Source organism: Talpa europaea (assembly GCF_964194135.1).
Source record: "Talpa europaea genome assembly, chromosome: 7".
NCBI lineage: Eukaryota > Metazoa > Chordata > Mammalia > Eulipotyphla > Talpidae > Talpa > Talpa europaea.
In genome coordinates, this window is record NC_140074.1 from 134,124,049 (window position 1) to 134,148,535 (window position 24,487).

Here is a 24,487-nt window from a genome sequence, read left to right on the forward strand (position 1 = left end):
AGGAAGTGAGGCCCCAGGTGATGGTGGTTACAGGGAGACTCTGCGGGAAGGAGGCCTGGAGAGGGTTCCAGCTGGCACTTTGGTAAATAGCAACGAGCTGTGTGGTCGGGGCTGCTAACCTGCTCCCGGGGTGAGGCGTGTGCCACGGCTGACCAGCCCGTAGGGCCCTGCGGGGGAGGCAGGGGAGGTGTTGAGGCTGTCTCTCATTGCCGGGCAGATTCTGAGCCCCTCCAACTCTGTCAACCCCAGACCCAGGACGCCCCCAGGTGGGATTCCGTGGCCCTGGGTGCAGTGGGCCGGGACCCTGGTTGCGGCTCTTCACAGCCGCCCGCGGCGGTCTTCCCGCTGTGTGCTCACTCCCTCCAGCCGCTGCCGTCTCCCCCATGGGGACCCCGAGGACCCCTAATGCTTGTTAGTGACCCTCCTGGCTGGACTTTCCTCCCCCTCTGCACTGCGGACAAGCAGGGGGCCCGTTGCTGTCGGCCTGTGGGGTGGGCTGTTAGCTGATGGCTGCGTGTTCAGCTCTGGCCACAGACGCCAGGAAACCTCCACGAACCAGCCCTGGGGCTGCAGGCACGTTTTTTCCAGAGACTCCATGATCTTCCTCACCCGGTATCTGCTGGGCCCTGTGGGGCCAGCCTGAAATAGATTTTGTTTTAAGAGGACTCTTCTGGCTACAATGGAGGGGATCCCAGTGAAGCAGATGAGGTGGCAGGAAGGGTATAAACAAATCGGGCTTGGGTGGCACCAGCCTGCAGTAGCACCGGAGCAGCAGAACCTCCAGCCCGGAGCATCGAGACTCCGGCTCTTCAGACACTGGCACCCAAGTCTCCACCAGGTGACAGAGCAATTCTGGGGTTGACTAGGGCCCATCCCTCCCACCTTCGTCAGAGCCCCACGAGGTCCATTTACCTGTGCTCATGTGGCTGTGTGTTGGGGGGACACGGCCCCAAGCAGCTCCCACCCTCGGTGGCCCCACCTCCGGGCTAGTAATGGCTTGGGGCGTGGGCACCTGGGGCCCACAGGGAGGCAGGGAGAGGACACCTGGTCCAGTTCCCTCGCTCCTAGAGACACAAGCAAGAGATGGCCCTTCTGCTTCTGGATGTGACACCCGGACTCCATCTTGCAACCACAGGGAAGGGGTCTGCAAGGACCGCCCGCAGTGCGAGGAAGGAGGAGCTAAGAGAGCAGCATCCTGGGCCCGGCCCGGCTGTGGCGGCCCTGCAGCTGTTCTGCCACTGGACTCCACACGAGGCCGGGCCTGCTCGGGCGTGAGCTGTGGAGCTGGAGCTCTCAGTCCATCTGTAGTCGGGGAATCGTAGCTGATGCAAGGATATGAAACGTCCTTCAGTGAACTTTCCCCATGGCTCTGAAAATTCTGCCTCGCGTGTCACCCCTGTTGGGGATAATCAGAGGACAACTCCGAACCCAGAAGGGAATAAAGTCGGCAGCAGGGCACGAGAGAGATGGCCTCCTGCTGCCGGGCGCTGGGCACGGGGAGGTAAGGCCCCACGAGGAGCCCCTGGGAAAGGGAAAAAACGGGTTTAATGACATCAACAGCTTTTAAAAGCAGTGACAAAAAAGACAGAAATAATTTAAAAAGAGAAAAAAGCACTGACGTTTAGCTCGGATGGACACGGAGGGCAGCCCCTCCAGGGCAGCCCGAAAAGCAGAAGCAAAGCTGGTACCACGGCAGCGGGTTAGATGTGTCTGTGTGCTGGGGGGCTTGGGGGGGGGGGCTGCCGGAACTTTCCAGCCAGCGAGAGCCCAGGAGAGGCATGAGCAGATCTCCCACCCAGGCGGCCTCACTTTGGTGCACAAAACACCACTGTGCCTTTTACTTTACTGTGTTGTTTTATTTCAGCAAATAAAAAATATCACTAAGGGCGTTCGTAGGTTCCCGCGTGAGCGTTCCCTCGCTGGGCTGGCCGAGAGAGGTCTGCCCGGGGCTGTCCAGGGCTGTCCAGGACTGGTCACCAGGTCACCAGCTCCGAAACCTGTCGGCGACCCATGTGTCCCCAACATGGTTCGGTGAGGTCACTTTGGCATTTCGCTGAATGCTGTCCGGGGAGGACCCCTGGAACCCATGCCCGACAACTCCCACCCGCAGTGGCTAGTTCCAGCTGCGTCCTAACCCCCGCAGAGGGGCCTCACCCGCGAGGTTAGGGTCTCATGAGGCGCACCCGGAGGCTCCTAACTCCCCATCCCATTGTTTTCTTTTCATGTGGGGGGAGGTCAGAGTGGAGTTTGGCTTTTGGCTGAAGGAATGCTCCCCTCCTGCCTGCATCCAAGTAGTTACAGAAGCTTCCAGAAACTCCATGAGGGCGGAATAAGAGTGTGTGTTATTAGACTGGACATGTAGCTGGACCTGACACTTCCACGAGGCCCCCCTGAATCCTTCCAGCTCTGTGTTGGGGGCTGAGCCTTCAAGTCCGCCCTCCTGGGCTGCTGCCTGAGCCATGTCCTCAGCTCGGAGGCAGCTGTGGGGGCACCTGCGGTCACCTTTGTGGCACCTGGCCTGAGAGCTTCCTGTCAAAAGGTATAGAAATTGCGAGAACCGAGCATATCTGTGTATAATAATCCCCATTTACATCTACGCACACGAGATAAAGGAAGCCTAGGAAACAGGGGGGCACGGCCCCAGCCGGTGGGGGCGACGTGGGGCACGGCCCGGGCTACATGTCGTACAGCCTCAGCTGCTCCTGCACGTCGCCGTCCGACATCTCCCCGAACGTCTCCTTGTTGTCCTTCATCAGCTTGAAGATGGCGGCCAGCTGTTCCTTCTGCACTCTGTCGAGAAGAAAGGATAAAGAGGAAAAAGCTGCTCCCGTCCCAGGCGGGCGCCATGAGCCCTGGAGCCGGGCGCTCTGGTTGGGCCCCTGCTTGCTCTGGAAAGAAACCAAACCCCTCACTACGCAGCAGCTGGCTGGGCCTGAAAATGCCCCCCAGGGTCCTGAGTGTTGGGTTTACCCTGGAGATGTGGGGTGACGTTGTCACCCAGGCCTCTGGAGCCTCACACCCTCCCCCCACCTCCTTCAGTGCCGAGATGCTGCCCACCGCACCAGGGAAGCAGAGGGCCACCGAGAGAATGGCGCCCACGAAGAATCCGCAGAACCAGCCTCTGACTGGGGACGAGCCAAAAGCATAGAAGGATGCCTGGTTGGCTGGGAAATGGGCGCACGCAGATGTGCACCCCAGGGGCAAAGGTGGGGTTCCACTGCCTAGAGGAAGAGACGCTTTTTTCTGACTTGCACAGAGACCTTGTGGTCAGCAGGGCCTGGTCAGCCAGGCGGGAGCTGAGCTTGTGCCCCCTGACCTGGGTGGGGCAGCCGGACCCGGGCGGGGCAGCCGGACGTGGGTGAGTTCTGTTAGCTGCCATCCGAACCCCACGCAGCAACGCCCAGGAGTATAAACACGACAGGGTGGGGTGACATTGGCTGCACTAAGCAGGGAAGGGGTGGCGCTTGTTTGTTCCTCTCCAGTGTGGGGTGCTGCTCAGCGTGGCCCGGTGCCGAGGGCTGGCACCTGCACCCCGCTCAGTTCCTCCCTCCACGCCACCCACGGGCTTGGCACTGGCCCCTTCAGGGGACCTAAACCAGACCTCTGGGTTGCTCCCTGCAGCCAGGGGGATGGTCGCTGTGCGGCTCAGCACAGCGCTCCCTGCGGAGGGCACACGCCGCCCAGCCCGGGAGGGCGCCCAGCCTCTCCCAGTCCTGCTGACCCCTGCCCGCCCATCCTGCACACAGCTGCCTCTCAGAGCAGTAGGCTCCCGCCTTGGTCACCCCAGAAAGTGACCTCTACAGTCTATGTGCGTCCAGAGAGCAAGCACCTGTGACCAGCGCCTGGACCTGCAGCCTGAGAAGTGCTGTGGGCGGGAGGGGAGGGCTGGGCCCCTGCGAGATGCGCCAGCAGCGCCCCGGTGTGCCTCAGGGGTGGGCACTCGCCTCCTTCAAGAGGGTGGGCCTGGCTTGTGCTCCCCTGGGGGCAGAGGCATCCAGACCAGAGAAAGAACGCCCGTCTGAGTGCGTTCCAAGAGATGACGTTCAAAAACAAAAACAAAGCAAAACTGAAAAATCACAGAGTCACGGAGATCACCTACGCAGCGTTTATTGGACCGAACCAAGGCTGAACACGCAGATCCAGGCCTGGGGAGACGCGGGGCCGTGCCCAAGGCACATTCGGGAAGTTTCCAGAGAAACCTCGGGAATGAACCTGGAGGGGTCGCCCCTCACTGTCGGGAAGACGGGCCTGGACCAGGGCCCCGCTGGGGGCCGTGCCTCGTGGGAGCGTCCATCGCCCTCCCCCCGCCCCGCGTCTGCGTCTGCGTGGCCTGTTCTCAGCGCCTGAACCAGAGGAAAAGGTCCCCGGGAAGTGAGCCGCCCGGGGGCTGAACCGGGCATTTCCTGGCCTCCCAGTAAATGGAAAACATTCTCCATAAATGTACTGCTCAAAAAATGTTTCAGGAACACTAAGAACCAGAGGTTGTGGGTAGAAATCTTGTCAAGTATAAAATCCCAAGAAGCTAATCCGGGGCGGAGTGGACGGCGGGGCAGATTCGAGCCCATCCCTGACCCCGGCGGAAGGCCCGGCCAGGCAGGCCCTCGGCGGACACTCTTATTATTGCTTCTCCTAAGTGAAGGCGCAGGGTGGGCCGGGCTGGCGAGGACGGCTCGAGGCCTCCTAGTGATGAGGCTCCCCTACATGAAAACTCTGGGTGACGGAAGCTGCCGCCGGCACTGGGCCCAGGGGTCAGCGGGCGCCTCTCGCCCCACAGCCCAGGCAGCCACGGAGGAGGAGGGACGTGGCCCCCGGGCAGGAGGGCGGCGGCGCCCTGGCCAGTCGGGAGCACGGGGGCCGCCTCTTCGTCCTTCGACCTGTCTTTTGTGGTTGCTTCAGTGAAGGAAGGGGCAGGAAGGCTGGGCTGGAACTGGTTGGGAAACGACTACGTGCCAGCCTTGATGGCATCTACGCCATGAAGGGTGTGTGGGGAACAAGGTGAGTGATAAGAAAAAGTCTGGGGTGAGTGCAACCCCGAAAACCCCCCAGCTTAGCACCCAGAGGGACAGCCCAGGGCATCCCCAGAGGCCCAGCCGGGGGCTGCGGGCGGGGCTGGGTCCCAGCAGGTCTACGGGCGAGATGCACCCCGGAGCCAGCTGGGCTCCTCTGGGCGCTGCGCTTTCTGTCTCAAAGCTTTAAAGATGCCAAAAGGAAAAGCCTCCAGGAGGAAGCTAAGGCTAGCGCCATATTCTTCGGTTCTGTGAAGAGAAATAGGGAGAAAAGAGAATTGATGTCACTCGCGCCATCTTCCGCGCTGGGGGGACGGGGGCGAGGAAGGAGCATGTTTGGCGTTGCAGAAGCCGGGCTGGGCCCCGGGGCCTCGGCAGGGCAGTGGCTCTCACGGCAGCAGGACAGTCTCTCCACGGGCCTCCCACCGCCCGGTCAGGGGGTCAGGCAGAGGGCAGCCTGGTGCTCCCGGTCCCGGGCAGTGAGGCTGCGCTGGGGATGTCCCCCCACTGGGTGATTTCCTATTCTGCAGGCTGGGATTTGCCCCTGGGGGTCACTGGCCCCGAGGGTGGGGAGCCCATCACTGCCAAGCACCCACGGGAGTGCCCTCTGCCGGGCCCAGGCCCGAGAAGGCAGGCATCTGGCGTGCTTCTCTGGCGCCCTCTTCCGGATGTCAGGGTCAGAGCACCTTCTGGAAAACCACACCGGCCCTCCCGCAGGCCCCGGTCCAGTCTCCTCTTACCCTCGCCCATGATGCCGTGTGGACACCTTCTACCTAGTCATGTCCACGTCCAGAAAGGTCAGCCCCGAGCTGCGGACCTTCAGAGGAGTGGGTGCTGGGGCCCTGGGGCCTCAGTGGTCAGAGTGGGCCTGGTCGACCACCTGTGTTCCCTCTTCTCTGGACCAGAAGGTGGGAAGAACAGGGGGCAGAGAGGGGTGGACAAACTGCTTTTTCTTTTTCCTGCCCGACGAGAAGCCATCTGAGCTCGCCGCCTCACTAGCTCCAGGGGCCCGGGGACAGCCCGTGGCAGGGAGCACAACCACCAGCCTGCAAGCCCACCGCCCCAACCGCACCCTGAGCCAGAGGCGGCACCTCCCAGAGAAGCTGCGACAGAAGCCAAGGGCGCCCAGCCAGGCCCAGGCTACGCTGAGGACACGTGCTCTGGCTGCAGCCCAAGGGGAGCCCCCGGAGCCGCCCCAGAGCCGGGTCTTCCCTAAGCAGCAGCGAGCGGCCTCTGGGTTTACAGACCTCAGCACTTTCTGTGCGTCGGGCAGGAGCCTGACCTGGGAGCACCGGGAGGAAGCAGCTGGGCCTCGTACTTTCTGTCCTGCTGTCCTGCAAACGTGACTATGGCCTTTGAGGACGGTGTTTCCCTAAAGATCTAGATTCCAGACACTGGTACGTGGGCCAAGTTAATAAATCTGCGGTCGGGAATTCACAGCGTTTATCGAACTAGCTGCCACCTGACCGGGCCCCAGCGTCAGGACAGGCAGAGACGGTCGGAACGTCTCAGTTGTTGCTGGTGGTTTTAGCGAATGGACGATGACATACGTGTCCTTTCCCCACGACTCTGGGCATTATTGGGTGTCAGCTGCCCTGTCCCTGGGGAACTATCACGCCGTCGATGAAAGGACAAAGCCAAGCAGCCTCTGCAACCCCAAGCATCACCACGCAGGGACAGGAGGGGCCACGCAGGGGGCGGGCACCGCGCGGGCAGCACATGCAGGGGCGGGAGGCGTGAGATGACACAGGCAGGCATGCGGGATGGCCGCGGGGGGCATGCAGGGTGTGGGGGGGTGATGGAAATGGACATGGACTCCAGCGCCACCCGGTGACGACCACATCCTCAGCGGGGCCACACTGGCGACCACTGCAGCTGGCAGACGAGTAGGCGAGGACACCCCCTTCTCCCCAAGGGCAGTGCTTGGGCACTGTCTGGACCTCACAGCAAAGTGTGAATGGGGGATCTAGACACCCCAAAGATCCAGTAGGGAGAGGCCCCCTGGGCAATGCAGAGTCTACTGCTTTAAGTTGAACATAGAAGGGACATCCCCTCCTGGCTCTAGGGACACAGGCGGTCGACCCTGGCCCCAGCTGGTCCCCAGGCCTCCTGTCCCAATGGCGCTGCCCCTGAGAACTTGCCCCTGAGCTCAGAGTAAGCAGGTCTGGCCCTCTCCCCTCTAATGTGGGGGCTGTGAACTCTAAGACAGGAATAACTCAGGCCTGTGGGACAGACGGTGTCCATTGCAACTACTTGGTCGCTGCTGCAGATCACAGAAGCAACAAGAGCCCTGCCCCAGTCTCCTGGATGCGGAGAAGCAGGCGGCAGTGGCCAGATGGGGACCACGGGCTGGGCTGCCACTGCTGTCCTGCTTGTAGGCCCCAGTTTGGGAGCTCAGGGTTTCTGCCCTGCCTCGCCCGTGAGCTGCAACGGGTTCTGCCTGGGCCCCGAGTGCTGGAGCCGGAGCGGCTGGGTGGGATGGAGCAGCTGGGTGGGTTATGGAGGTGGTGATGGGGGCGGGACGCAGACCGTGTCAGTGTGCTGTGGACGCCCACAGACGGGAGGGGGAAGCGCCACTAGTCTAAGACGCCAATCTCCTTACCAAAAGGATTTGCAAGAATATTTGTGACTCGGGACCTAAGGAACTTGCTACAGGGAGGTGAGGTCAGAGGTCAGCTCAATCCTGAAATACAAAGGCAGCGTCATGGGCACCAGCTCCGGGGCGCCTGTCCCACACAGGGTCTTCCTCCCAGCTGTGCTGTGATCCCACCGCCTCTCCCTCCACCCCGGGTGGATAAGGCCCTGGCGGGGCTTGGAGCACATGCGGCCAGGAGGGGCCAGGAGCGGCCACGGGGTCAGGTGCAGCCTGGTGAGAGGCAGTGAGTGGGCATGAATGCTACATCCACAGTAACAGGCTCCGCCCTCCCTGACTCTACACCACTTCCAGAAAGGCCCTGTGGCTTCCAGAATGGAGTGGGCACTGGGGTCCGGCTGCTTTGCTGGAGCAGGCCTCCACAGGCCGACGGGTGGAGAGGAGGTGCCAAGGGAAGCCCACGGGTATTCGGTGGGGTGCAGCGTGGACAGGGGTGCAGGGAGTAGCCTGATTCTAGAGAAGCTGCGCAGCCGTGACTCCCCGAGCCCCGGAGCAAAGCGGACAGAAGTGGACAGTGCGGGGGGCGAGGGCAGCTGTGTGAGAAGGGGCCTGCGCTGGGGGGCTGCGTTTGGGGAGCGCGGCTGGGTCTGCTCCAGGTCTTCCCGGTGTCCTGCACTTTTTCCTTTAGGTGTGGGAGTGGCAAGGGCCGGGGTGAGGTTGGGTGGGGTACGGCAAGAAATGGGGCCCCCATGCCAGCCGAGTCCAGGGAGACTGTCTCCAGGGACTTGTGCCACAGGATGGGAAAGACGCCCCCAAGGGAAACAGGTGTGGGAGGCTCAGCCTGGCTCCGACCAGGACCATGAGGGGTTGGCCTGAGGGCCTGGAAGCAGGACGGGGTTGGGGGGGGTGCCTACCTCTGCTCCTCCTCCAATTCCTCCTGGCTCATCATCTTCCTGTACTGGCTCCCCCGCAGCTTCCCGGGGCTGTATCTGAAGGAGAAGGCCTCTCCCCCTGCGGGAGGGAGACTGGATCAGGGGGGCCAGAGGCTTGGGTGCTGGGAGCCTCTCCCCAAACTCAGAGTCCCTTCCCTTTATTAGTTTCAAAAGAAACATCGTGGCCAGAGGCCCCCTGTAGGGTAAAAAAATTATCACGCTTTCCCGCCCTCCCGCCGCGAGCACTCATGAGGGATCCCTGCGGGCCTGCGTGGCGCCTGAGCATGGGGCCGGGCCTGGGGAGTGTGCACGCCTGAGCCTGCAGGCCAGGGCTGTAAAGACGACTCCGGGAGGACGCCAGAGAGAGCCCAGAGAAAGAGTAAAGAATCCTGGGGGCTGGGGAGTCGGCTGCCTGCCTGCCTGCCTCCCAGCCGGCCCCCCCAGCCTGGCCTGGGCCTGCCTCCCCGCCTGTGTACCTGGTTCCCTGAGAGCATTAAAGCGTGAAAAGTCCACCGAGGGCTCTGGACCCGGAGCTCGTCTGCCTGAGTCGAGAGAGAACCAGCCCTGGGCCCGCTGGCACTGGAGCGGGGTACACGGGCACGGGCCTTCCTCCCCTCCACCTGGCCCTCCTCCCACACCCCTTCCCTTAAGTCCTGCATCAACGGGGGGACAGAAAGGGGGACACAATGAAAATGGGACGGCCCCCTCTACGCACAGCCCCACGCCCAGACCACAGTGCCCACCCTGTTCTGAGCGGAGCCTTTCCTGGGTGCCCATCTAGGAAGCCAGGCTGCTCTCCCTGCCCCTGAGGCTGAGGCCCAGGGCCGCGGGGGCAGGAGCTGCAGGTGGAGGGGCTCATCTCTGGGAAGCAGGTTGCATTGGGGCGTCAGGGACCCCGCCAAGCTCCTGGGGACCTGTGCAGCAGCGTGAAGGCAGGTGCTGGGCACAGAAGCCAGAGGAGCACCCTGGGGGAGGCTGGGCTGTGCGTCTGGGGGGTGGCCCTTCATTCCCCCCAGGGGCAGAGAGGACAGGCTGGGGACAGAGGCGCAGTGGCCTGTCTTATCTAATTTTCTCGACTTCTTTCCCAGTTCTGCCCTAGACTGTCCACCCCTCTGTCACTCAGACACCCCACGCCTGGCCCCAGGAGGCCGCGCCACGTGCCTGCCCGGCTGATGTGGGCTCCAGGGGAGGAGAGGGCCTCAGCCGCTCAGCTTCAGGGTCTCTGGGCCACAGGAAGGAGATTCGGGATGCAACTCCAGAACCCAACGAGTTGGGGTGTGTTTGTGGGGATGGGGGCGGGGAAGCTGGCTGGGTCCCTGCCCTGCTCTCCCCAGCCAAAGCCCAGCTGCCTCCTGAGGAAGCTGTCACTGGCTCCCATTCACTCAACACTCAGCGAGCCCGCGAAGTGCTGGGCCGAGCTGCAAATAAATCACACGGCTGTGGCGCAAGCAGGGCTAAGTAACTGGGGCACAGACGAGGCCCAGGAGAAAGGGCCGAGAGGGGGCGGGGCTGCGGGAAGTTTGACAGGACCGCGAGGCAGTGAGGCTGGGGGCGAGGAGCAAAGGGACCGGAGGACAGGGGGGCGGGAGGGCCCCGTTGCCACGGAAGCTGGGGCTGGGGGTAGAGACAGTGAGTCCCCCTCCCCCTTCACTGGAGCCCCCTGCTCCCAGCAGCCCTGCCTGGAGTCAGGTGCCTGCGGCACAGGGTTCGGCTGAGTCTGGGGGTCTGGATGCTCTGAGGAAATCGGGGCTGCTGCCTCCCCGGAGGGGTTGGGGGCCCCATCCTGGGTTCCCAGATCAGGACAGCCTCAGCACGCACTGGCTCCTGGGCCTCAAAGAGGCATCAGGCAAAGGACACCCCTGAACCCCAGAGCTGGGGACATGTAGGCATATTTAGAAAAAGGGAACATGGCGCCTCCGGGCAGCTGGGCCGCCCCAGGTTTCCCTACGGGCCGGGTTTGATGAGCCTGGTGTTTCCAAGCCCGAGCGAACAGCGGCTGGAACCACTTGCACTGAGGCTCACGGGCTGGGCCGGGCGCTCAGCCAAGGTCAGCCAAGGCCAATTGTGCTGGCCTGGGGGTCCGCACCGCGGGGAGGGGCCTCCGCTTCCAGGAAAGGCCTCTCCGCGGCTCTAATCGATTTGCCTCAGCCCAGTGGCGGAGGGGCTCGGGCAGCTCACGTGTTCTGACAGCTGGGGGCACACTCTCCTCCCTGGAGGCAGCAGGGGGTGGGGCTGTGCAGGGGCGGGCGGCCATAGAGAAGGGGGGGCCAGGGAAAAGGCATGGGAGGGTGGGGGTGGGGCTCGGCAGCGTGCGCTCCAGGCCTGCCTCCCACTCCTTGGGCAGCTGACAGCATCCTGCACCCAGCACACCTGCGGGCATCTCTGGCCACTTGGCAGGGGCAGCACCAGGGCCACAGTCCCTGCAGCTCAGAGGGAGAGCGAGGGGCCTCCCGGAAGGGTTGGTGTCCAGGCGGCCGGGCCTGTCCCCGCCCGTGCCCCTACACCCACCCTCCCTGCTCTGCGGGCAGCCTGGCCCGGGCACTCACAGCCCCAGGCCGTTGCTGCATCCCCGCAGGCCTCGCTCCGCCGTGCCCGCCAGCAGGCCACTCGGTCACAGCTACAGTCTTGCTCTTTAGAAGTTATGAAATATTTCAAGCGTACAGGAGAGCACAGCGAGGAACAGTGCTCCGCGTACTCGCCATATAGATTTAACAAATGTTGACATTTGCTATTTTTGCTTCAGTTTTTTTTTTTTAAGAAATGAAACATGAAGCTACAGCAGGAGTCTCCCCTGTGCGGTCCCGCCTGTCATCTGGGGCGCCCAGGGCCGACACCCGGCTCCCACCCAAGGCGCAGCGGGTCGCTCCCTTCTCTCTTGCCGCCCCCCCGAGTCTGGGGTTCCGCAGCCAGGAGCCGCCGAGTCAGCTGCAGAGCTCAGGCATCAGCGCCTCTCCTGGGGCCTTTATCCTGCAGTGCACGGGGCAGCAGCTGTGAGCAGCTCGGTCTCCGTAAACAGGCCAGAGACACGGAGGGAAACATGGAAAGCACAGTGCGGTGGGTGGCGGGGGGGCGCCAGGGCCTTGGCAGCGGGGTGCCCAGGGCGTTTGCTGTCCTCACGAGAGTGCCTGCCTGGGTTTACGGAGACCCAAAGCTCCACAGAGGCAGACAGGGTACGGGAGAGGGCCGAGCCCTCTCCCCACTTGTCAGCCTCCAGCCCCTCCCTGGTCTGTGTGCCCTCTGGGACCGGGGCACCCTGCCTCCAGGGCCGTGAAGCCAGTCTACTCACCGTCCTCTTCCATGGGCCCTGCTGGAGGTAGGCCCTGCCCTCTGGCCAGCTCTGGCTCCTCTTCCTGCAAGACAGGGAAGGAGGTCAGGCGGGCACACGGGCAGGGCTGGCACGAGACCACGCACAGCCCTAGGTGTCAACCCCAGGGGCCCTGGCCCTTGCTGTGACGGCCTCTCTCCAGACTTGATGGCACCAGCACTGCCTGGAAAAGCCGGCTTGGGTCCGCAAGGGTGTCCAGGCACCTGAGCCCACTCAGCCAGCATGACAGATCTCGCGGGGGCTCAGAAGAGGAAATACCCCCTTTGGCGCTGCAACCCCACCGCCAGGGGTCTGTTCCAGATGGGAAAATCAGTGGTCTGTTGGGTTTTCATAAAGATGGCTGTGTGTGGCTGAAAACAGGACAAACTGACAATGACTAGACGTGTGCAGAAGCGAGCGCTCTCTACTGTGTGTGCGGGAGCCGGTGGGTTAACGCCGCAGTGACAGGCCCCACGCAGCTCCGGTCCTGGGGACAGCGCACGAGGGTGGGGGCAAAGGGACTAACAAGAGGCGGCACTGGGAGGCGCAGTCTTCACCTGGGTCAGAGGCGAATGGCAGCAAAGGCAGAGAAAAGGCTTCTGGAAGGGGCCTCCCCTGGTGGCGCAGCGGTTGAGCCCTGGGCTGCGAAGCTGCCCACAGACTCTGCAGTGCTGGTTCGATCCCCAGCCACCGGAGAGGATCCCACGTGGCACAACAGACCCCTCCTGCCACCCGCTGCTCCCCTCAGCAGTGTCCTTCGGTCCTTCTGCCTGCTCTGCTCCCTGCTCTGGCTCTGGTGAATTCTCTCACCCTCCCGCGCTTCTGACTGTACCCAGTGCTTGTAGAAATAAATAAATAAATCTTTAAAAAAGAAAAGGCTTCTGGAAGGACACGGAAGTGTGGGCAGCGGCTACCTCGGGGAGGGGAGCTGGGGGGCTGCCTTTCATCTCCCATTTCAGCATAATTTGGAGTTTCTGGAAATAGACAGGTACTTCTCTTGATATGTTCTAAAAGGCTATCCAGGGGGCCTCCCCTGTGGCGCAGCAGTTGAGAGCTGGGCTGAGAAGCTGCCCGCGGCCTCTGCGGCACCAGTTCGATCCCCGGCTGCTCCCCGGCCACCAGAGGAGGGTCCCGCATGGCGCGCAGACCCCTCCTGCCGCCCGCTGCTCCCCTCAGCAGTGTACTTCGGTCCTTCTGCCTGCTCTGCTCCCCGCTCTGGCTCTGGTGAATCCTCTCACCCTCCCGCGCTTCTGACTGTACCCAGTGCTTGTAGAAATAAATAAATTAATTAAAAAAAAAAAAAGGCAATCCAGGGGCCCTGGGACAGCGAGAGGGACTCTGCCCGCCTCCCCTTTACCTTTGGAAGAAAGAATGAGCGGGAAGGCGGGAGGAGGGAGGAGAGAGAACAGAGCATCAGCCTGTTCTGGGCTGGACCCCAAAATAAGCCCGTTGAGACCAGACACCAGGCCAATTCTCCTGTTACGGGCAAAGCACAGATGGAGAGAAAACCCCCAAGCCGGCGCGCCCCCTTTCTCCAGAACCTCCTGGGCCAGGACCCAGGGGCCGCCGCCGGCTGGCCCCGCAGAGGCTGGGAGAATCAGGAGTTTGCACTTTTCAAGTCTGGTGCTTTGCCCACGGCTGTGACTCCCGGGGTGGCTGTGAAAGCAATTTCGAGGCAGCTACTGGTGTCTAACACACCGTGTAGCCGAAGTCTTAGCGTGGGTTTGAACTTTAATAATTTCAAAAGCAGAATTTACTTATCTGAAAGGTTACTTATTTACATTTTAAATATGTGGAAGCTTCTGATTCCAATTCACCTGATGGCCGTTCTAGCTCATCTTCGAACCTTGCAAAGGCAGGTCAGGCCGATGGCCAGGGACTGGGGGGCCTGTGCGAGTCCAGCCTTTGGGTCTTTCCAGGATCTGATGCAACCAGGACAGTTGGGACATGACCTAAAGGGAGGTGGCCAGTCTCAGAGGTGCCCTGGGGAGAAGACGCGTATCCCCAACTCTCAGCTGGTCCAGAAGCAAAGAATTGAAATGAAAAAAACCCCAGCATTCAAATGTCAAGAAACTAAGCGTAACAGGAATTTAAATAAGTAAATATCCAACTGATGTGTTTTGTGGGTTTGTAGCATTTACACTTCTTAGGTTACGAAAACTTCAAATTGCACCAAGACTTTGGGGGCAACCCCAGACCCCAGAATTAAATTCAAGATAAACAGTGCATTGTGTGTACAGCAGCGCTCGCTTCATAAGCGCCCTGGCGTGGCTCTGCACCTTGTTATTTGGGGATGCAAGTTCAAGTACCTTCTGATTGTGAACGTAACGAAGTTTAAGACACGGAAGGGCCACTGGCTGTTTCCTGCCTACAGAAACCTCGCTCTTGAGAAGACGCGGGGTGAGAACAGCCGGCCAGTGTCCACCACCCCCCGCCCAGGTGCCGTCATGGCCCCCGCACACTGGACCTGGAGTCCCGGAGCTGCTTGGGGTCCCCGGGGGAGAGGCCCTGGCTATGGCTGCCCCGAGGCCATCCCACTGCACCCTAAATTCGAACAACTGAACTCTGGCTTCTGCGTGAGCTGACGCGCGAGGCTACTGTCACCGGCAGCCCGAGTCCTGGCGGCGAGAACTCTTAGAGGGGCCCGGAGGCAAGGCGGGACGTGCGGGGGCTAAAGGGCTCTGGCGTCCGCACGTGTTTGTCGCATGACCACATGAAGGACCGGCCGCAGCTGGCCCGAGGCATGCATGTGCGCCCCACTCTCAAGCTGGCACCCCCGTGGCGCAAGCAGGACGATGCCTGGAGCTCAGGAGGCTCTGCAGACCCCTGGGGACCCCAGGAGAGGCCGCGGCTGCAGGGTCCGTGGCCAACCTTGCAAAGAGCCGCCCCCGCTGCTCTCCTGTCCACGCCGGGCCCTGAGAGGCTGCACAGTCCCGTGTGTAAGGGGCTGGTTTCGTGCCCCAAGACCCTAGTCCTGCGCGCCTCAGACGGTCACTGCCTGGAGAGGGTGTTTACAAAAGCAATGATGTTGAGATGAGGTTGTCAGGCGGGTCCTCCCCAGCCCGACCGCGGTCCCTCTCCGGGGGCCCTGCACACACGCTGAGCAGAGGCCGGCGGGACACAGCGAGAGGCAGCGTCTGCCAGCGGGGAGAGAGGCCGGGAGACGCTGCCCGCCCGCCTTCGGCCTTTCAGTTCTGGAGAAAACCTTTTCTGCTTTTCGGGCCGCCCAGAGCGTGGGCCTTCGTCCGGGCAGCCGAGCGAGGAGAGCCCTGCGCAGCTGCCCTCACAGGGGCTGGTGTCGCCGCGGCCGGGCCCCATGATGTCCAGTCCGGCCGACCCGCGTCTCCCCACCCCAGTACTGGACAGACGCCAAGTCTTAGCTGCGTGCGGCCCGGGAGGCTTTTCTGATTCAGCTTTTTCCTCCACCCCTGTGGGAGGGGGTGCTCCGGGGAGTCCCAGCCTGGGGCAGAGGGCCAGGACAACGCTCCTGGCAGGAGCCCACAGCCCGCTGGACCGTCTGCGGCAGTCCAGGGCCACCTCCAACGTGTGCCTGCCTGCTTTACTTGGCCCTCGGTACCCCCAAATATCTCCTGGGGGGGGACCTCCGGGGCCTGAACAGTGCCAGGAGCCCCAGAGCCAGAGAGCACCAAGAGGCGAGGGGGCGGTGGCAGTGGGGATGGGCAGGTGGCTGTGGGGCTGGAAGGGGCGCAGAGGGGGGCTGGGGGCACATTCCCCTTTGTGGTGCCCCGGCTGGTGTGGCCTGGAGGCACAGTGATGGGGAGGCTGCGCAGGGAGGGGAGCAGCTGGAGGCAGAGACAGAGGGGCCTGTGGGGGAGGGGAAGGCAGAGACAGAGAGAAGGACGCGGCAGGGAGAGGGGTCACACAGTCTGTCTGTCTGTCTGCCAGGGAGCTGGTTCTGCCCTGGCGTCCTGCTAACTGCACTGCTGGGACGCGTGATCGGCCACCAGGGCCACCTCCTCCTGCGACGGTACCTGCCCTCCTGGTTGATCTGGCATGATCTTGGCAGAACTGCAGCTCCACCGGGTAGGCCCGAGGGACGCCCATCCCTCCCTCCCTGCAGCTGCAACAGCGATAACAGGCAGCTCTGGAATGGGCTGCCCTTCCCCCAGAAGAGATGGGGAGGCCAGGGAGGCGCCTGGCTGCCTCCTGGCTCCCCCTGCGGGCCTGAGAGGCTCCCACTCCTTCCAGAGGCTTCCATCAGGCAGCCAGGTGGAGCAGAGTTTGCCTTCAGAGGGGCGTGCGGACGGCAGCCATGGCCACAGCGTCTGGGGCTGGCAGGGGCAGGTGGAAGAGGGGCAGTTGCTCTCCTCTGCTGGCCCACCCAAGCCCGCGGGACCTGTGCTTTCTCCTCCCCTCAGGACCAGAGCCCTGGAGCCGCAGCTCCAAGGAGGGGAGGAGGGGGCTGCCCCCCACCTGCGTCCCGCCCCCCCACCCCAGGGCAGCTCTGCTCTTGCACTGTCCCCAGATGCCAAGTAAGGCCGAGGCAGGTACACGTATCCTCTGCTTTAAAACCTGTTAGAAGTGTTAGGGGGAACAGGCTGTCCTAAAGCTCATTCCATGCAGGCTTCGTGGACTCCACCCCCACCCCAGGCCAAAGCCAAAGACACTGGGAACTCCACATCCCATCCCCACCCAAGGGAAGGTGGCTGGGACCTGAGGGTGGGGTTAAGCAGCCAAGTGAGTATAAAGACAGACATGTGGCCTTTGGGGGGGGGCCCCCCCATTTTGGCTCTCCACCAGCTCGCAGCGTCCGGCCAGCTCGGAGAGTGACTTTGGGTTTCCAGGTCGTCGGATCGGGTAGGACGCATGAAAGACTTTTTTCCCTATTTTCTCCCTGAGTTGTCCATTTTCCTTATTTCCTTTTCCCTTGTCAATAAACCTTTCATGAACCTTTTGTGTGTCCTGCCGTGGAGTATTCATAAGACCCTTGTAAGCGCGCGGGTGAGGACCCACAGCCAGGAACCCGTCCAATATCGGGGCTGCCCTGTAACAGAAGGACCCAGAAGTGACCTCAGTGCCGCGTGTAGGGCCTGGATCGAGAAGTCGTGATCTGTCCCAACCAAGAGGCCCCACTCGGCACAGGAAAGACCAAAGGCGCCGTGCCCGGCCACACGGGGGGGAATTAGATGCAGGAAAGCAAGTCGGAATGACCAGGACACGACGGACCTTTGCACAGAGACGCCGGCCACGGCGGATGCTGACCGAGCCAGCAGGCGTGAACAAACGCTGCGAGCACGCTGGGGTCCCGAGGCTGAAGAAACGGGGTGGGCTGGAGGGGTGGAGGCGGTGGTGGGGAAATAACATCGCCAAAGTAGAAACACAAAACCACAAAACCCCAAACTCATAGAAAGCCGCTGCGCTCACGCGGCTTCTGCCCAGTACGCGGCGAAACTTTGCTGACTCCGAGGCTGGCCAGACGCAGCAGCAGCGGAGCAGTCGCCTCCTGGGGTGCCAGCGCCCAGCTCTGGAGTGGGCAGGGACGGCGAGGCCCTGGCTCACGCCTGGGGCAGGACCACGAGTCAACCTTGTGTTTCTTTCCATTCTGCCGCTGCTGCGACGCAGCCGCTCCACAACCGGTGCTGCCGGCGCGACCCTGCTCCCTGGGCTGACACACGGCGGCTGACAATGCACAGGGAAATCAAGGGTGACCTCACGCTGTCTGAGTGCCACGAAGAAACCAGACTTGGGGGGCGCCCACGGCCACGAACCCGTGAAGGACCCTCAGACTTGGAAGGTCAGGAGGAAAGATGCCGTGACGAGCCTGTGTGGAGGGTCTGCCGGGGGCAGCTCGGCCAGGAGGCGAGCCAGGGGGGCCACCGAGGGCTGTGGGGAGCACTGGCAGTTGCTGGTGCCAAGTCCGGACAGTAAAACCTTCCACCGCCTGAGGCGCCCTCAGGCCGCCGCCCGGGCCGGAGCCCCGGGGCCCGATCAGATCTCCAGCGCTGCCGGGATGGATTTGGTTTTTAGCGGAAGCCACTGGCGGCCGCGAGCAGGAGGCGATGGCAGCAGTTCCCAAGATCCCGCCGGTGGCCGGGCGTGGCGTGGGTGGGCAGCAGGGAGGGTGGGACGTTCCAGAAGAGCCCGGACTAGCCAGGCCTCCAGTGGAAGCCGGAGCGGGGAGCGGCCAGCGCCTGGATTCTGGGCGCCGGGACGCGGGACGCAGTGAGTGCGACCGGCGGCCCGGCCTGGGCTTTTGGTCCAAACATTTGGGGGAGCAGTGGCAGATCTCCGAAGGCGGGGGGGGGGGGGGGCAGCCAGAGGGTGGCTCGAGAGGGAGACGGAGACCGCTCGCCAGGCGCATGGGTCTGAGGGCCTCCTGAGGGGCCCAGGTGGTCAAGGGGAAGTGCCTGGCGGGTGCTGGGCATCTGAGGAGGCGTGCAGGGGTTGGGGGGCCGTTCGCCTGGGCCTCACGGGCTACTGACCGCGGGTGGGGGCTCAGTCGGGTCCCTGGCAGCAGCCGCGGCAGGCGGGCTCCAGCAAGAAGGCTGCCCTGATACTGGGCACAAGGAGTGAAGGGAGACGGCGGGTCGCCGCGGACCCCAGAAGCAGGGGAGGGGGAGCAGAGGCTTAGCACAGCCCAGGCCAGGGCAGCAGGCAGCCGGCTCATCCGCTCCGGGGCGCAGGCACCGCCGGGCCACACTGGCTCTGGCTCGGCCGATGGGGCGAGCCCCAGTCAGCCCTTCAGAGGGACAGCGCTTGGTTCTGTCCCTGCAGGGAGGATTCGAGGACATCAAAGCTTCCTCGAACACCCCAGCGCACAAGCTGCGCCCCACCCAGCTGCTCCCCGGCCACGGAGTGGGGGAGGATGGGAAGAGAACTCAGGTGTGGACAAGATCAGGTCTAAGGGGGTTGAAGAAAAGGAAACGGCCGGCTGGGTCTGCCCTGCCGCACGCTGGGCCCCGGTTCTGAGTGATCCGGGCTCTGGGTCCGTCCCGCGTGCCCTGCCCTCGCCAGCCCCTTGCCACAGCGTCCTCGGCAAGTTGCAGAGCCCGGCCTTCCCGGCGGGATCTCGGAGCCAGCGAGGCCGGGGCCTTCTTCCCCACCAGCCGGACCGTCGAGGGGTCAGCCTGGCCCCGCGTTCCGTTCTCTGGGCTGCTTTGCTCTGACCTCGTGTTGGAGAAACTTCAAACCCTTGGACAAAGGGGGCGAACGACCCAATAAACCCCCTTCACGGAGCGGCAGCAGCTGTTCATGCTCTGCCAGATGTGCTCTCGCCTCCTCTCTCCACACACACACACCACCCCACACCCCCCACCCCATACACACACACACACACCCGTGCACACACCACACCCCACGTGCCACACGCCCCATGCACACTCCACACAGCTCCCCCCCACACCCCACAACACACACACTCCACAACCCACATGCCACACATACACACACACGTACGTGCACACACACGCCGCGACTTGACGGGGAGGATGAGAACATGCCGAGACATCTCCAGACGCGCCGGGCTCTTCCTCAAAGCAAGGACACTTTCTACCCAACAGCCCCGTCCCGGCGGGAGACAGAGCAACGCACGCAGCCAGTGACGCCTTTGGAAACAGGCCCTGCGAGCCCCAAACATGCCTCAGCGCCCACCCCTCCCGGGGCCAGGCTCCAGCCAAGGACCCAACTAGCCTTTGTGCCGAGGCTCCGGCTTCCTTCGGTCCGGAAGACTCTCCTCTGCCTGCTGGGGCCTGGTGACACCGGCCGGTGTCCCGACTGCGCTTAGAGCCGGGACCCTGGCGCCGCCTGCTCTAAGGCCGCAGCTGCGTGGGCGCCTCGACCCTCGGCCGCCGCGGCCGTCTGGTGTCCTGCGAGGCCGCCTTGCTGGCGCCAGCCCCCCCATGAGGACCTGCGGTCCTAGGACCCAGCCTGCGCCCCGCGCTGGGGCTGCCTCCTGGCCTTCCAGGCGACAGGCTCTGTTCTTGCCCCCTGATGGCCCATAATTCTTTCGGGGGAGGCCGGTGGGAAGCCTGTCGGGCGTCCCTGGCTGTCCACACCCGCTCTCATCCCTAGGAGAGAAATGAAAAGCGGTTCTAACAATATACCCTGCCTTCTGCTCTGCCGCCCGCCCGGGCCCGGTGGGTGCCTCCCCCCCATTTCTCAGGCCCTCGGGGCCCCCTTCACCCGCTAGATTCCCCGGCACGGAGTGACCCCAGCTGCAGGGAGGGCTGCTTCCCGGCTCCGGGTCCTTCTCAATAATCAGCTTTGTGAGCCGGAGCAGCAGCTGCGGCCTCCCAGGGAAGGAGGGAGCCGCTAATGGGAGAGGAGGGGCGGGGAGGTGAGCCCTGGCCCTCCCTGCTCTCTGGGGGCCCACGCTCAGCAGCTGGGCAGCCTGCCCGCCCGCGCCTGCCGCCCCCCTGCGCCACCCCAGTGTCCGGGAGCCTGAGTCGTCTCCCCAGCCTCCTTCCCACCTGCCCCCCAGCACGGGCAGTGCAAGAAGCAGAGAAAGCCCTGGACCCGCTCGCGGGAAGGCCCCAGCCCATCGAGACACTCTCCTCACGGCTTCCTCGGGGGTGATGCCACCTGGCAAGGGGGGTGTGCGTGGCAGTGGGGCCGCGGATAGAGGTGTGCGCCCCCCACGCCTGTCCCCAGGTTACCTTAGGCCCCCACCCGTCCAGAGAGGCCCCGGGACTGGAACCCAGACGGGAAGGGCCAGAGCCGCGCAGGGGAACCAGAGCACACGCGGGTCTCGAGTCTGTGGGGGGCCTCCTGGGAAGGGGGCGCACAGTCTCAAGGCAGCCGCCGGGCAGCTGGCCTGTGCGGGGCGCCGAGCGGTGCCTGGCCCATGAACCAAGCGGCTGCCTTGGCCTTCGACGGCCGCTGGCCCTCCCGGGACACGCATTCTTCAGGCCAGAGACAGACGAGCCGCGCTCCGTACACCGCAGCACTGACCCCGCTCTCGCGCACGTCCCATCGCTGGGAGGGCTGGAGAAAGTTCTCTTCAGAAGTGCTGTGACCCCCAGGCTGGAGAAGTGATGGGCTCCAGCGAGGGCTGATGGAGAGCGAGGGGCGGTGTGGAAACAGCCCCGGCGCCTCTCCTCTTCCCAAGGGGCCGAGTGTGGGCAGCAGCCCCAGATGCGGGAGCAGCCCTGCCTGATCAGCACGCAGACCCCGGCCCCCTTCAACCCGCGTGGGCGAGCGAGAAGGCGGCCCCCGTGCTCCCCGGGACGCACACGCCAGGCCCGGCGGGCTGGGCAGAAGCCACTCCAATGACACAATTAGTCACCCACTCGTCAAGCTCAGCGCCTGCCCGGAGGGGGCTGGCACGCACTCAGCAGAGAGCAGGGCCGCTGCCCGGCCCCAGCGTTTGTCCATTGTGTCCGCAAGGACGCGTGGGCACCCCAGGACCTTGCTCCAGGCTTCTACCTCCCCGCAGCCCCCCAAGAAAAGGGGCTGGGGAGTAGGAACAGGACAGTGGGGGCAGGCTGGCCTGGCTGGCCTGGACAGGCCAACGATGCTGAAGTCCTGGACTGCGGCCTCCCCGCGGGCGGGCGGTTTCCATGCAGAGAGGCCCTGGGAGGAGCCTGGGGGTTGGGTGCCGGGCGCTCAGGTCCCTCCGTAGGGCCAGGAGCCAGACAGCAGTGAGGACCGGCCGGGGCTCGGGGTGGAGGTTTGGGGCGCTCCGCTAGGAGCCACGTTTGGGGTGCTCGGGGCCAGGTTTGGGGTGCCCCGCTAAGAGCGAGGCCAGGTTATCCACAGCCCCGGGAGTCGCGCCGAAGCCCAGAGCAGTCTGCAAACGACAATGGCGATCGCGGGGCCTTCTGCCAGCCTCACCCCTGGGCTTCCCGAGCGGTGACATCACTGCCTGGCCTCCGGATGTCAGACTGATCCAGAAACGGCAACGTCCCCCGCCCCCCTTAAACAACATTGTTACTATCAAGGCAACTCTCCGCAGGCCCCGAGGGGGCCGCGCGCACGTGGTCGGGGCGCGGGGGGGCGCGGCGAGCAGGACGCCCCAGCACAACTCGGCCGGGGTGTCCGGCGACACTTTCGGGGGCGGGGGGCGAGTTGGCTCCACGGACCGCCCTCCCTGCGGGCGCGGCGCGGCGCGGCGGGGCAGAATCCTGCGCGGGGCGCGGGGCGCGGGCCGGGGGCGCGGGGCGCGGGCCGGGGCGCGGGGCGCGGGGGGGGGGGCGGGTGCGTACCTGCCTGGCCTCGGGGGGCGCCTGCTCCTCCGCCTCGGCCTCCGGCGGCCCCGCGGGCTCTCCCGGCCCTGCGGGCGCGGCCGCGGGCTCCGGGGCGCCGGGGCCGGGCGGCGCGGGGGTCCCGCCGGGGGGCCGGGGCGCGGGCTCCGGGGACGCGCCGGCGGGGCCGGGGCTCGCGGCCGGCGCGCGCCGCACCAGCAGCCAGGCGAGCAGCAGCGCCAGCGCGGTGGCCAGCGCGGGCAGCGCCGCCAGCAGCTCGGCGGGCGCCTCCATCGCGCCGCGGCCGCCCGAGTGCCGGCCGCCGGGGACCCCGCGGGAGCCCGCCGCGCCCCGCCCCGGCCCGCCCCGGGGCGGAGCCCCCCGCGCGCCCCGCCCCCCGCGCCCCGCGGCGGCTCGCGGGCGGGGACCCAGCCCCGACCCCCGGGGGCGCGCGGCGGGGCGGGCGCGCGGGACGCGGGGCGCGCGGCGGCTTCGGAGCCCCCACCCAGGCGCCCGGCCCGGCCCGGCGCGGCCCCTCCGGGTCTTCTTGGGGCGTCGGGAAATATTAGCGGATGCCCCGGGCCGGCTCGGAGGGGGCGCCGGACCGCCCGCCAGTGAGAGCCGAGCACCAGCCCCCCTCACGGCCAGCGCTGTCCAGAGCGCCCCGAGGTCGCCACTGGCACAAAGAGGCCATTGCCGGGTGGCCGCGGGCGCCCTGCGGGGAGGCGCCTTCCCAGCACAGGCCTGCTGGGTGGGCGCTGGGCTTCCCTCCCTCGCTGACCTCTTGGCACAGTTCTGGAAGGAAGGGGGTGGGTGTGAGGGCGGCTGGAATGGGGAGGAGTCCGGGTTGCTGGCCCCCCAGATCCTCCAGATCCTTCCAGGGTCCGCCGCTGAGCTAGTTGTCCGCGGCGGTGACCAAAAACATTCCCCTGCCACGCCCAACCCCCGTTCGTTGCTGTGGACACGCAGGGTGGGCAGAGATGGCCAGACACAGGCTGGGGTTGAAGACGCGGGCCGTGTTGGCTGAGGCTGCATTTAACGCTGCTTTGGGGCGCCAGCGCCTGGACTGACGTGGAGTCCGCCAAGCTGGCTGAAGTTCTTCTTTGGAAGTGGGAGGTGCCCGCAGGCCCTCAGGCCCCCTCACCAGCTCCAGCTGAAGCCTGCTGCCCCCGTCATGTTAGGGGCAAGGCGAGGGGTTCCAGTGATGGGAGACGATGCCCCACAACTGCTCGTGTGGAAATGGGCTTATCTCCCAGGGAGTGGGGGCCACGGGACCCCTGCCAGTGTCTGGGCCGAAGTTTTGTTCCCTGTCCCCTCGGGTAAAGTGCTTTTAAGAGGCCCTGCTGTGCAGGAAACTTCAGTTATACCCCGTTGGCTTTCTGGATGACGCAAAAAGCCAGACTCCATACTCAAGCCGCTTTACTTAAAATGCTGAACAGGCCCGTCGAGTGGCAGGCCCACAGATCAGCGGTGGGCCCAGTCTCACCTGGACACTGCTCGGTGTCCCCCAGCGAGTACGGGAGGGTGGGGTCCTTGCAGAAGGTCCAGGTCCCTCGTAGCAGCAGGTAGCAGGCCGGGGCCAGTTCTCTGGACACTCAGTGGGGCAGATGGTCCAAGTTTCTGAACCAATGAGACAAAGCTGAGCGCCACCCACGGGCACCTGCCCTCAGGCTCTGTAGCACAGACGTGACTTTAGGGTAACACCCTGGCAGAAGCTGGGGAGGGGGTGTGAAGGAGAAACCAGAGTCCATGTGGCACCAGCAGCCGTGACGGGGACACACGTGACATACAGCTTATTTGTGGAAATGCTACACACGACTCCAAGACCCACAGCAGCGGGGCACACGCCCACCCCCAGACAGCTCCTCGCAGCACGTAACGGAGACGCCTGCTCCCTGCATGCGTCTCTGAAGTCCTAAACCCCAGGGAGGCTGGGCAGCACGCCTGCAACGCACCCGCCCCTGCAGCTGTACTGCGGACCCCGTGGACGCCTTGTGTGGGTTCACAAGGGAGCCGCCTGCCAGGTTCAAGATCCAGTGACCACGCGAGTCCTGTCCTCCCACGGAGAGCCCTCCACCCGGCGCTGGCCGAGGCCCCGGCTTGCTCTCCGGGGGTGAAGACAGGGGTCCCGACCAGGACAGTGACGACGGGACACCGTCCACCAGGGCCCGGCGCCCAGAGGCGGGTTGAATGCTTGAAAGGTGAATAAATGACACCTGCCGGCGTGAATAATGCCCCTGTTCTCAGTGGCTCTTCCCTGAACATCGCCATGCTACTGAGTCTGGAGGCGAGCCTCTGGCGCCCATTTCTTCTGATGCCCTGCCCTGGGGCCCCCATACTTGCCTCGCCCAGCCTGCCCCCTGCTCTGTAGTGGCCACTCTAAGCCCCCTCTGCCAGGCACCAGCTATGGTCTCGGGAGAATGACCCCCAGTGAGTGTGAGGTGGCCGTCCCCTCCCCACTGTGGCCGCCAGTCAGGAGTGGGGGCCCTCATGACTCCTTTCTCAAGGCT

At 64.4% G+C, this 24,487-nt stretch overlaps 1 protein-coding gene across 1 annotated transcript; it reads right to left on the reverse strand.

The window, feature by feature from the left end:
• Window positions 1-2,675: 2,675 nt before the first annotated feature.
• MXRA7 (matrix remodeling associated 7) lies at window positions 2,676-22,271 on the reverse strand (the record flags this gene model as incomplete). Its single annotated transcript, XM_084238425.1, has 4 exons — window positions 2,676-2,790; window positions 8,514-8,610; window positions 11,818-11,881; window positions 21,999-22,271. The coding sequence occupies 4 exons, from the start codon at window positions 22,269-22,271 to the stop codon at window positions 2,676-2,678; spliced, it is 549 nt and encodes a 182-aa protein (XP_084094551.1).
• Window positions 22,272-24,487: the final 2,216 nt, after the last annotated feature.